Raw genomic sequence first — 14,329 nt, forward strand, 5'->3', positions numbered from 1 at the left:
AATAAAATCATTTGTTGTATTGAGCATTATCGAACTAAAGTCTCGACGAGCAGATGGCATTTGATCTTATGGCGTGCCAAATTTTCTTCGTACATGTCAACGAAATCACGATCTTTTCTTTGATATGCAGAATCATGCTTATTTCTTGGAATTACTATGAACGTCAATTTTGACACTTAAGTTTATTTTTTTTTATTTTTGAAAAACGATTTTTCGTTCTTTTCTGCCAAACAACACGAGGCACAGTTAAAAAAAAAAGGACATACAGGTGAAAATCTTATTTTGTTTATATATTGTCAGTTTATCATGTGTTTACATTTCCATTCATTTTACTTTTTCAATGATTTTCATATTTTTCAAATATATTAGAGTGATATCGAAACTTTAACAATAATTTTAATATTTTAGTACCTTTTAACATGTTTTGCTATTTGCTTATTCATTCACATTTTGATATTTTAAATACAGATATCAGTATATTTACTAATTTTTATTGAGATATTTGATAATTCTTTAAGTCGATGCTTTCATGAATAGTTATTGAGTGTGTATATTTATCTCATATTGCACAAAATAAAGTGATCGAAACGAAACACTTAAACATTTTACGAAAAGTATTTGCGTGTTAAAAAAAAAATTAATAGCCCTATAAACGCTTTCTGCGAACTTAAAAAAAAAACTTAAAAAAAAAGTTATCATACAGGTGTTGTAACCGTACTTCGTTTCTCACACCAGTGTTAAAAAAAAATCTCCCCTTCTCCCCTCATCAACTCATCGTTGGAGAACCATGGAGGATATTCAACGCATGGTTTCAACATGTGAAGTAACGGAAGATAAGGATACCCAACTGCACCAATTGTTCAAGAGGATCTTATTACTTCATGGAACATTTGGATCGGACATTGCTCATGCAGGAACCTCATCATGTTGTAGTGAGTGAACAAGTTCTTTAACTATTTTAAATAGCCCTTTTTCAGGTGAAAAACCATTCAACGTTCATACACGTAAGTCTCACACCATATGACAGTGTTGCCAACTAACTTATTTTAAATTTTCAGGTGAAAAACCTAATTTTATTCATACCTCGTCAGACGGCCAAGGGTTCTCAACCTGTCCACGTGTGCACTTGACAGGTCGTTCCACTTTCGTACACCATATATAACCGCTACCAGGTTATAGAAGGTTTTTTGTGGACACTCTGTATATTTCGTAAAGACAGTGATTATTATTTTCGATTTATACTTTATTCTGCAACGCACATAAGTTCTTTCTTGGTGGGAATTGCTTCTTTCCCACACAATTGGACAAAGAAGTCTTTCATCGTTTTTTCATGTATATATTTAAAACATTGCTTTTGCTGAGAACATTTCAGTTAGTGACTAACCATTTCAGTGTTTCTCCCTGACTCATCATATACACAGTATATATTCTATAGTTATTGGGAACTGAATTAAGTGCTTTCTTTAATCGCTTATGGAAACATTATAATAGATTAGAGAAATATGGGCTGACCAGATGTCCCAGTAGCCAAAGTGGCACCAGCCTCACAGTTTTCGTAGTTTGTTATCTGTACTTTCTCACGCCAGTGTTATCGCCGTGTCTAGTGCATTATAGGCAGTTGGCTAAAATTAACATAAATTGTTTTCTATATTCTGTTTGTATGTGCATACAGGTGAGTAACTGAGTGATTTTTGAAATGAACTGCCAACACTTTTCTGTTGACCATTGCAACCCGTAGCTTGAGCTTGGATGCTCAGGGAGTTCGACTCCGGTGTTGTACGCAACCACCACGCCCGTTGCGTGGTTAAGTTTTGTGAAGGGGCACAAGCTATTTAGCCGGTGAAGGACGATTTCCCACGGCTAGCCCCAACTAGTGAAATCCCAGGTCCGCAGACCTTGTGCGTTTAAAATGTTATATACGCGCCCTCCAATATCTGTATTCCATTGTGGAGATCTTCTTTTGTGTGTTTGCTGAAGATTCAATTTTTCGCTGCAGGACTTTTCAGCGTAACAACTGGATTCATCGTGGGACGATCCAGACAACTTTCCCCCAGTGCTAACCCCCCAAGTGTGTCAAGGGTGTGAGCGAAGTATTTATAGTGATATCTGAATTATAATCATATATATATAAAGGGCTATATTTCCCGAAAAGGGCAAAACGTAATTTCAGCGGCGAAATTTATTAGTTTCCAGTGTTGTGTTCATTTCTCTTCGTTATTTTTTTTCAAAATAGTGTTCTAATAAATAAGTATAGTGTCATTTAACCCAGTGTGTTTTCGTTGTATGTATGGTGCGGTTTGTGTGCGTTATGGTCTGGATGACCGTCTGATCGTCCGTGAGGTTTTCGAGACGAGACACCCGAACCTCTCGGCGCCTAATGCTCATATCATTGAGACCGACGGCCAATTTGGAAACAATTTGTAACCTTTTCTTGGAGAGGTCTTCGTCCTCCTGTCCAGGTAAGTTAAAGTATCAGGAAGATACTTATTGGTAGTACCACGAGCCACGGACAGCGACCAAATTATCCAGGCGGTTACAAGAAAACTTCCCAAACTTTTTTTTTTTTTTAAATATCTGTTTGTAGCTTGTCTAGTACACACTTTCCCAAGACCTAGCAGCCAGAACATGTTTAATTTGTATTCCGCAGTGAATCAATTAATTTTTATGATAAGGTTTTTGTCATCATATATCATAATTTTGTCAATTTGTTCTAAAACTTATTTTTCCAAACTAATAATCATAAAATAATACTGCAATTTACGTCAGTTTGCACTACAGATAAAGTAGTACCAGTTAATAATGTGTCTTGGAAACAAGAAGTGACAATATAGTTTTTCAGTCGAACAAATAGAAGTATCAGTCCAGGTAATCAGAAGCACTTTGCTGTATGACTTTAAAGTGGATATATTTGAGATCGCTTGCTCGATACACAATATGAGGGATAACAAAGTGAATTACAGCACAGCCAGACATTGGTCTGCAAAAATTTTGGAATGAGACATATCACTGGAGGACAAACAACCCATTGACAGGTGATTATTATAAGTGACAACAGTTTAAGGACAGCAACTGAAAAGGGCAGTAATCAAACTTACCAACAACGACATTCAATGTCTAAAATTAACGGGGAATATTTTCACAGTATTGGCAAGTCCTATCAATTGAAGTGAAAGGAACGCCATAAACGGCTTCCTATTAAGAAACAGTAGGATGCACCAGCTTGTGTTTGCCTCATTCAGGGACACAACAAAATTAGGAAAAACCAGTTTTCTTGGAATTCCAAGAACGAGAAAATGAAAAACATTCCTTCTTTTGTGGTGGAACGACGTAAAAACTTTGTTCATATTTTGAAGAAAAGTAGACGAAGAAGAAATTCTTTTATTTTGCTATTGATAAGTTTATATTTATGGTGACTACCAATTTATAGAACTGCAGATAACAACGAATAATATTACTGTAATTGATATTGTAATCTTTCTGTAATGTCTGTATCATAGAAAAATAAATTTTCGGAACAAAGGACTTCACATTCGAATCAGATACAGATAAAGCTTTCCGGAGTCAACTAGTACGAAGAAAGCTATTAAAATAGTTTGTAGATGGTAGCACAAAACTTGTCATCAATGTAGATAGATCAGCCTCAGAGAAAGAAGTGTGGTCAATGTCCCAAAAGTAACTCGTTGTGTGCAGAGAAGGATTAACCAGATATAATCTAATTTTTAGTATGTTACAGGAAAACTCCGACTGAAAATTAAAGTGCAAACGTATGATGCTATATGCATGAACGCAGCAACATACCCTAATGATGCAAGTTCTTTAAAGAGAGCTGGATAAATCTTAAGAAGTCGTATCGTTCCGGTCGACCAGTAACTACTACAACACCAGCCACGGTTAGAAGTTTTGAGGAGGCAATTCGTAATAACTGGCGGATCCATCTGTGAACAGTGAACATTGACACATTAGTTCAACATTTCTTGCACAATATTTGTGCATTACAAATTGGACTTTTGAAAAATCAGGACGAAATAAGAGCCCAAGAATCTGCCAGTGAACAGAAGGGGGAAAAAAATTGGCTATTTGATGCGTTACGCACAAGAGAGACATAATCGTCTGAAACGTTTAGTAATGGGTGATAAATCCTAAGTGTTAGTCTACACTCTTGAACAAACAATCTATTATGGCATAGAAACATCTCGTCTCACAAGAAATTCAAAATCAAACAATATACTTAATTTTCCTACTGATTATGCGTTACGGTTTGCATATTAACGAACTTTATTATACAATATATATAATATATTGAATGATAGCTCAATTGCGTTGTTTAGTGATCTAAAACAATCTCTCGATCTTCCTTCCCTAAGAACTTTGTCAAGCAGCTTATCTCAAAATAACATCAAACTACTCCTTATTTGCACGATTTTACTTCTTGATTTTTAGGAAACAAAACCTTCCACTTGCAGCTCAAAAATATAAACGGTAGTCCACATCTTACCTTTTTAAGGATGTAAGGTACAATGTTTGTACCTTCTCAAATAGAAAGTACTTCGATGTTATTCTAAGAAAAGCTACTTGACAAAGTTCTCAGAAAAAGAGAGAACGAAATACTGCAGCAGAACACTAAACAACGTAATAAGTAAGTAACTTTTTATTCAATATAGAATACTGACAACGTTTTAGGACATGCAAGACGTTCTCCTGGTGGGATTTTGACCATCTGTAAAGTTGTGTTTGCATTCCCAATCAATTACGCTAAAGTAATAACGAAGGTGCATTTTACCCTTCGTGAAAAGCGCTCGAAAAAGCCAACTTCAGATGAAAATCTACGTCACAACGCTCGCTCAATTTGCTCAACACGTAGATGCCAAAATTGTTTAATTTGGTTGGAAGTACTCCAGTAGCCACAATGGAATCTGGATCTGAATTCTTCAGGTTTTTATCTCTCTTGTCTTCAAAATAACTCTACTTACCAACCGGACGGCAAAAGTTCAATTCCCAATAGAGACAAGATTTATTTTCTCACTCTACCCTTGTTCAAATGCTCGGTTCAGATCTTCACTCAACATCAGTCAAGTTGATACCTGGGGGATAAATATAGCCGGACTGTAGTGCTGGCCACATAACCTCTTTTAAATAAAGATCTAAAATAAAATATTTTAATGTTTAAAAAGACTTTCATTTCGGGTGTTTTATAAACTCTAACAAGGCTTAGGTTTGTCCAATTGGATGAAAGCTGTAAAAATAAACCAGAACAAACGACTGTGGCATTTATCCTGCGTAAACTGAAAACGGAGCTTTGCAGGAATGGTAACTATGTCTACAAGGAACTTGTTCTAACAGACAACAGAACATTATAAGAGGGGATCTGAACAAGCGTCTCCAGCAGTGTTCTAGCACAAGAATTGTAGAATAACTAACTCTATGTCCTACTGAATCCGGAGGTTCAATGCCGCGTTCAATAAAGCTCTCCAATGACTTAGCCAACTGGATCCAGTTTCTACTTTGTATTCCTGTTTCTGCGAGATCCATCTTAATATTGTCCTCCCATCTGCCCTAGATCTTCCAAATGGTCTTTTCCCAATTGGACTTCCAGTTAAGATTTTGAAAGCGTTCCTACTTTCTTCCATTCTGGCTACATGACCTGCCCGCCTGAGCCTCTTAGATTTGATGGCCCTAACAATGTTTGGTAAATGGTATAGACTATGTAGCTCCTCGTTATGAAGTTTCCATTACTCCCCATTTCCGTTTCTCCTGGGACCAAATATTGGTCTCAGGCTCTTGTTCTCAAATGCTTTCAGTCTATGTTCTTCCCTCAGAGTAAGCGACCATGTTTTAGAACAACAGGCATGATTATCGTTTTATATATTTTAAGCTTCAAATTCCTAGACAGAATTCGCGACGACAAGAGATTTTGAACTGAATAATAACACGAATTCCTTGCTTTTAGTAGACATTTAATTTCTTCGTGAATATGGTTTTCGTCTGTTAAAACTGATCCTAGACATTTAAAAGTATCTACTTTATCAAAAGTATTATTTGATATTTCAACGCATCCATAAATTGCCGTAATACGATTCCGATAAACTTCCATGAGTTTTCTCTGAACTTACTTCAAAACCCATGTCCCTGCAAGCATTTAATAAGATTTCTGCATATGTTTCTTTCCTACTATCCCCTATTAAATTTACATCATCAACATACGCATAATTTGGTGAATACCATTTAGCTCTAGGCCATGGTTGCTAGAATATAGAACTAGAAATTCTAAAGAGGTGTTGAATATAGAACTAGAAATCAGTCCTTTAGAATTGTGAACCAAGATTCACACATTTCGCTCGATACAAGAATAGCTGTTGCCATACTGCATTATGCTCATTACGAAATATGATGGTGGTGAAATGGTAGGAGGTTGCTTTAGCTATTGTGTCGGATGATTAGTTGTTGTTTGCGGTAGATAATGAGAAGATCCCAACACTGCAGAAATCTTATATGGACAATATAATACTTCCATGAGAATAATACCAGTGTCGTGAACAATGATGTGAAATTTTTTAAAAGTTCTACAATTATGTTTTTAGACCAAAAGAGACTAATGAAAGCGAATGATGAGTGAAAAATATAGCAAATGACAAGGAAATATTAAAGAAACAGAAAGAGCAGGAAGAACAGACCTTAACTGATCATCTCAAATTCGTATTGTGTTCAATCAATTTTTCAGATCATAAATGAGTGCTTTATTGCTAAATGAATGCTTTATTGTTATCAGGTGTTATGTAGAAATGACTACTGAACAGTGGTATGTGGATTAGCTCCGCGTTGAACTGGACGCTGGATCAGGCCTGGGATATGAATCTGACATTTGTAATTTAATTAGCTGACACAAAAATGGTAAAACACATAATGTAGAATTCCTGTTTAACTTAAGAAAAAATTACTTTACAGAATGCCTGCCATAATTGCAAGAGAAACTAGGTGCCCAATAACCCTAATAATCAGTAATAATGTGCGGATGTCAAGATGGAGAAAAACAATTATGGTTATATGTAGCCATTGTGGCAAATCATGTATAACGAGAAATTATTTGAGGGATCACGAGAAATAAGAGTGGTTCATTGTTTTCAGGGATATTGCGTTTTGAGGGACCCTTATACGAACACACATTCCTCTATTACATTAATTTGTCTTTTCGCCCTGGAAAATACAGAGGATTTCTTAGAGAAATTCTGGATTGAAATAAGAAACATTCTACAAGTATTTGGGAAGTTTACAAGGTAAGCGAGAGTTATGATTAGGTTGACGGCCTCTTGTGCGATTTTAATGTTGTACAACCACGGAATTAATTGATTTACACCCCTAATAAGCACCTTGATGAGATGGCAACATTGTATCTGCAAAGTTTGACAACAGTGTAGGATCCTGAAATAACTTTCAGAATTTAGAGGGAATTCGTACTCCTGAACGGTGAACATTGAAACTTCACTCTGAAGAAGACTTACGTACCAAACACTTACCAATTTATCCATTTTTTTATGTCCTAAAATTATCCTGCATATTAGCTGCAGAATCCTAATGTTTTTCTTTAAATATTGATTTACTTTATATGAAGTAAATGGGGAAAATTTTCAATTGAAATATATGAATATTTCAATGTTGTAATTTTCTCTGACTTGTTTCATGTGTAGCTATCAGACGTTATTTATTTATTTATTTCTTAATATTACTGAAGGAAAGAAAAACACTCCTCCCTCGCGCGGATTCGAATTTCCAAATTTGAATTTAACAGTTTTGCCTTCCCTATTACTTTACCACTGGTCTATTGTCTGGTTGTTGTTAGGACTCATTTGCTGGCTTATACAGTAAAACTGTCAAGGAAGTTTGCTGTTCGCATATGTCGATTAAATATTTCCCCGTTCACATCATATATAAGTAAATCAATGTTCAGAAAGAAATATTGGGACTCAGCAGCTAATATGTAGAATAATTTCAGGACATAAAAAAACTGGATAAGATTCGATAAAATGTTTCGCACCTGGATCTAAATCCACGACAGCCCTTCTCCTCGAAGTGAAGTTTTAAGGTTCAGCGTTCAGAAATAGGAATTCCCTTCTAACACTGTAAAAAGAAAGACGAAAAAGCAGCACCGCCTTGATTCGAATACGGATCTGTGAATTACAAATCCGACGCTCCAACCACTACGGTAAGAAGGCACTTATTGGGCCTTGCAGATTTACATGCAGTTTGCACCAATTTCAATTTTATACTTTTAATAAAACTTCTAACTCCATTTCTTCTCCACCCACTGATATTGGGGATTTGTCACTTCGTATATCAATCCAAGTAAAGTTATAAATATCAATCCAATAAATATCATATCATTTTAACATATTCAAGAATAAACCGACATGAAACCTACATATCCTCCATTACACGCATTACTCATGTCAGAATAACAAGACCTGCTACACTCTTGCCAAACTTCACAGGTACAATGTTGTTATCTCATCAAAATACCCATTAGGGAGGTAAGTCAATTAATTCCGCAACTGTACATACGTACGTACATTTTGCATTCATAGAAAAATGTCCCATGTTTCAGTATGGAACTATTGGATAGATTATTATTGAAAAAAAAAAAAAAAAAAACTACAATGTTTGCTACGTAAGGACAACTACACTACTGGTCGTTGAAGTAATTTATTAAAGAAGCACACGAAAACTACGCCATGCTTACGTTAGGCAAAATTCTATCTGATCCAAAATACCCAGTTGGCAAGAATCCTTTTGATGTTCCAAATTTTAATCTCCCACCTGAAATTCAATTTATTAACAATTAAAAATACAAAATTTAAGATTTACGCCGAAACTCAGCAGGTCATTTCAAAATACATTTAGAATTATCTTAACACTTCGAGACTAAGCACCATATATTGTCTTAAAGTAATAAAAAAAACCTAAATTTCCAACTGAACGATATTTGAACATGTTTAAAACACTTTTCACGAAAACAATAAAACACGAATTAAATACAGATTTAGGTAATTTGGATGAGAATTTGTTAAAAATCATAGACCAAAATACAGAAACTTCTGCTTGCAAATAACAAAAAGAAATCCTTCTGAATACACAGAGAAAAAGTATTTTTTTAAAAAAAACAAACGGAACATAAAATAAGAAGAAAATATTAATGAAAACATTTTGTAAATTGTATATTTCATTTTATTATTTGTTATTAAAGGTATGTATGAGTAATTCCTAGTATTTTTAACATTTGAGTCACTTGAAAATTTTGAGAAATACAGCGGACTCTTTTTAATTCGAACTTGGATAATTCGAATTATTGGATAATTCGAACAAAAGCTTATTCCCCTTGAAAACTGTATTAAAAACAATGGTAAAAAATCGTGGATAAATCGAACATTTGAACCTCTTGTTTGGATAATTCGAAGTATTTACAGTGGAAAAATTTGCAATTGTTCGACAAATTGCAAATAGAACAATGTAATTTTAACTGGTTTTTATTTATCAGTTATTTTATCCAGAAGCGACCATGGGAAAGAGAAATTTTGTTGATACCTCAGCTGGACTCCCTCCCGTTAAGAGGATCCGGAAGAAGATGGTTTGTACGCATCTCTCCACCTCCTCAATAACCTGGTAGTGTCCATCCCTTCTGTAGAAATGTCAATGACCTTGAATCCTGTCCTTCACTAGCAAATGACTTGCAAGAACGAGATATTTGTGCAATTCTTTTTAACTGAACCAAAACAATGACAAAAAGATAAGCAGATTCGTTTGTAATCTATTGACGCGCATTATGCACAATGTCGAATCTCGGCGCCTACTCTAATTCCTTACGAAAATGTGGTGCTTTATACGTAAGGTGCATTGCATGTTAATTAGTTTTTCATATACAGTACAGTTATTTTTTCCCTTGATTTTACTTTAAAATGAGAGTTTTTGCTTAATTTGAATTTTTTTTTCTTGTCCCCTTGGACTTCGAATTAAAGAGACTCCACTGAAGCGTATATCTTAGTTTTATTATTTTTTGCTTCAATATGATACTCGATTACACACAACGAGTGAAAAAAGAATTACTGGACCGGACTAGAACACGGGATCATCTTCATACCGTGCGATGCGTTAACCACTACCCACCCAGTACGCTTCCCAGAACAGCTACATTTTCTCTCACTTCTGAAATCGGTGCCCTCCACTCAATCACGGACGGCTTATTTGAGAAACATTTCTTGACTTATATCACTCTTTTTTCTATCGTGGATCCAATAATGAAACCAATCACTTCTGCATTTAATAGAAATGCAAGGGCGAAAATAGAATCGCTTTAACCTTCAAAGAAAGTCCTTAGAACACTGAACCCACTTTATAAAAAAAAATCTTGGTATTACTTGATACTTCGCTGTACGAGAATCCAATATTCAAACAGGAAGTGATAAATTCCTACTATTATCGGTTTCAATAGAGAAATAAGGACAAAGTTGAAACTACGCTTAGAATTTTGAATCGATACTGAACGAAAATTGCGTTGTACTAACCATTTGCGCAGTCTGTGGCGCTCATTATCGAAACCAGAAGTGGTAGTACATTTCTATCATTTTTGGTTTGAATTAGAGTTAAAAGCAGAGTTGAAATCTATTTTTGGGGCGATAAATCCAAATAAAAAGATCAATTCTTGCAACTTATTACCGTTTTTACATTATGTTAATCAATATGGAGACCAGAAATGGTAGATTTCTACAACTTCCGGTTGCAATAGAGGGATAAGCACAGTAAACCATTTGTCCACATCTCTTTCCGTTTTTCGCTCTGACACTTGACAAGAGATGGATGGACGGACATAATCGAGTCGTTCTACAAAACTTCCCACACTTACATACAAAGTATACTACATATTCGCATGCGTGGTTAGATGATTTGTTAAAATATTATTCAAAATATTTCCCCAAAGATTTATTTTAAATAATAAACCGCAGATGTATGAAGCTTGACTGATAAAAGTAGCGTGGTATGCTGAGAAAAAAAAAATAGGAATATACAATGGTTTTCTTACAGTATGTTTTAGATTTCAGCTTGTTAGTTGGGCTGACAATCCTAATAAAAAACAGAAAACATCTCAGTCTGTACGCCATGCTAATTCTAATAATAAATAGTAACGCTAATAGATGTCGCTACCTGCGCTATCGGCTGGAAGGCAGTTTATGGATTTAAAATTACTAGTAATACATAAAATCCAAACCTTAAACACTTTCTTAACCTGATTTCTTTACAGAAGATTGCTATTAATTAAATATATAGAAAAAAGCACGTTATCTTCAACCGACAAACTAAGATCGATTTTTTAAAATCTAACTGCAGACGCAACTTTTAATAATTGGCCGGTGGATGTGTAAAGTGCGTTAAGTCAAAAACCAGTCTTTCAAAGAAATCGCATTTGAAAGTTCAGACATAAATCCCAAATTCGGTTTTGGCAAAATGATTCACTGTTGTAGCTCTTCACGTTAATAAGACTGTTGTTTGGATTTATGTCTGAAACCCAAAACCGGATTTTTGGACTTATATCCGAACTTTCAAATGCAACTTTTCTAAAACATTAACTTTTGACTTAACGCACTTGACACACCCACCCGCCAATTGTTACGAAATAATTTAAAAGTCAAAGACAACAAGGAAAGAGAGAGAGAAGAGAGAAATAAAAAGCACACTACAGAATGAAAATACATTTTACTTTAACGTCCGGTGGTTATTCCCTGTATGCTAAAGAAAACAGGGCTAAAGAATGCATACGTGAATGTTCATAAAATAATTGGTAAAATGAATACCGTGACAGGAAGAATCTCGAGAAAAGGTTGCGAATACAATATTATTTACATAATCTCACACAGTCTTGGAAATAAGTCAAAGATCTTTCACAGCAAAGGTGAACACTCTACCAGTAAATCACAGTTGCCCCTAGAATTACTGAATAAACAACAACCGTAATTTAATGGAATAAATACTTATTCTTACCTGTATTTATATCGACAGGGCCTCTGGAACTACTTGCTTCATGAAATGGATTCCCAGGATACTGAAAAACAAACGAAAATTTGATAGAAATTGTGGAAAGTTCCATACAAAATAAAAGGATAATAAATTAAATATTTGAGGTACGTGTGAATAGACAGCAAGCCTGTGTCAAAAGTAGAGGATTTTGGTGAAAGGTACATCTACCTTGGTAGATTTCTCAGAAGTTAGGGGGAAATTCTCCTTCAACCTTAATCGATTTCAACTACCAAGTAACAAGAAAATGTACACAACGCTGTGTCAAAATCGAACAGTTTTTAGTAATTCTCGAAAATTGTTTTCCTATTATATATGTGTGCAAACCCGTAACATCGAATTAATTTTCTTCCAATTTATCTCCTTATTCCTGATGGATTTCAATCCCGGACAACAGGCTTACTTTATAGGTTAAAGGAGGCGTATGACAAGATTCATTAAAATCTATAAATTTACATACGTTATCGTAGAGCAAATAGACACACGCAAATCTTATTTATTATATTTTTATTTTCTTTGAAGATGACGAATAAATTGCGACGTAAGTGAAACGAGAAGTATTTTCGTAATCGTCCTTCAAAATACTATTAATTATTGACTTCTCGTTACTAAAGTGATCACCCTTTCTGGAAAAAAAACGCAAAAGTAAAACTGTGTTTCGCTGAATTTTTTCCTTCTTTTTTCTTTTCTTTTCCATTTTATCCTTTCTTCCTTCTTTTAAGAATCTTATAATAAATATAAAGTGCTACTGAGATTCCTTTAATTCCCATTTCGCCTTTCATATGGATATCAACGAATGGAACTGTCTATCTTGATGTGCTTAAAGAGAAGTTACCAGTGTTTATGGAGATCAACCAGTGCACCCACTTCTAACATGATGGAACTCTATGCCACTAGACAAAAGCTATTAACGAATCTTGAACCTTGGCCCGGAAATTCTCCTAACCTGAACCCCATCGAGAACTGTTGGGTAATTTTAAAGCGAAAAGTGGCTAAACGTAACCTCAGTTCAGTTTCTCAATTAAGAGAAGCTAAAAAGCATGTCTGGGTTACAGAAATTGCCTCAGAATATTGCGAAAAATTGTCTCTTTCCATGTATTCTCGTATTCAAGCTGTGTTAAAAAACAAAGGTTGTACACCAAATATTGAATTCGCTCTCAAGCGTGTATACTTCACTGTGTTTTTATCACTGAAATGTATTCTTTGAATATGTTTTTTAAACTGAAATATATCATTTATATCAATGTACATCCGTATTTAAATGAGCATGTTCTTGTGTACTGTATTCATAGTATGACACTTATCTGTAATGAGCCATCCATTCTGGCAAACACTGTAACTTATCCCCTCAACATTGCAACATTGTGTATATATGTGTCCGCTGGGAATTGAACTCGGATCCATAGTGATACTCCTTCCCACGCCAGCCCGCAATCTTTCGTTGCCAATAATAACACATTAACTCGAAGAACCTTTTCAAATCGTCGTGTCGGCCAAAAGAATCTCGAGTCTGAAAAGACCTGCTACATATCCTAAAGTGCAATGTTCCCACGGTGGTTTCTTTATTGGGAATGGGAGAGGAGGTGATACTGTGGCTCAGTGGGTTCCGGACAGTTCCCCTCCGTGCCATTTAGAGAAATTATTTCTACGGAGGAAGATTGAAGCGATGAAGTGTAACTACTCTTTAGCATAAGAGGAGAGGAAATTGGTTGCTGCTGTTACGCTCTTCCAGTCTTCCCTGGAGAGGAGCACTGAAGGCTAGCTTTTAACTCTTTTTTTCCTCGCTCAGAACCATGGAAACTTAACGAGGTACATACCATGGTCTTATGTACCACTCCCGAAATTTCAAGGGGTGTGCCAACGTACCCATTGCCAAAATTTAGATGAGGTAGTCCTAGGTTTTTGACCATTGCCAGACCCGTAGGTCATTGACCTCGGGTCAGCCAAAAACTTTTGCTGTCTTGGGGAGCAGTACGTCTCTCCATACTATCCGCATATACACAACGTGAGCTCATACCCCATTTTGGGTGTTTCTCGAACTGTGTGATGTTTAGTGTGTCTTTGTAAAAAAGAAAGAAAAAAAGAAAAGAAAATACACAACTGTTACAAAACAAATAACTTAAAATATGAAGTACACAGAAACAGTTGAATTCCCAGTAAGTGCTTTAGTTCTTTAGTTCTTTTTTACCTTCTAATTTCATAGTGACATCCTAGTGCTCCGTGACAAGCTTTACTTATTTTATTTTATGTTATTTATTTAACAATCACCAGATAC

General features: G+C 35.3%; 1 protein-coding gene across 5 annotated transcripts in view; it reads right to left on the reverse strand.

Moving 5' to 3' along the window:
* Positions 1-14,329, reverse strand: part of LOC145664530 (transmembrane channel-like protein 5) — a 107,099-nt gene that overhangs the window by 15,452 nt on the left and 77,318 nt on the right. For 3 of the 5 annotated variants that reach the window (XM_081731277.1, XM_081731275.1, XM_081731276.1), the window contains exons 18-19: positions 12,022-12,082; positions 8,732-8,808 (exon numbers count right to left, since the gene is read on the reverse strand). In XM_081731277.1, coding sequence (XP_081587403.1) covers positions 8,732-8,808; positions 12,022-12,082 — 138 coding nt within the window. The remainder of the gene's footprint in view (positions 1-8,731; positions 8,809-12,021; positions 12,083-14,329) is intronic. The other 2 variants (XR_014127460.1, XM_081731278.1) reach the window with 1 other exon arrangement.

Source organism: Thermobia domestica, chromosome 11, assembly GCF_964235325.1.
Source record: "Thermobia domestica chromosome 11, izTheDome1.hap1.1, whole genome shotgun sequence".
NCBI classification, from domain to species: Eukaryota; Metazoa; Arthropoda; class Insecta; order Zygentoma; family Lepismatidae; genus Thermobia; species Thermobia domestica.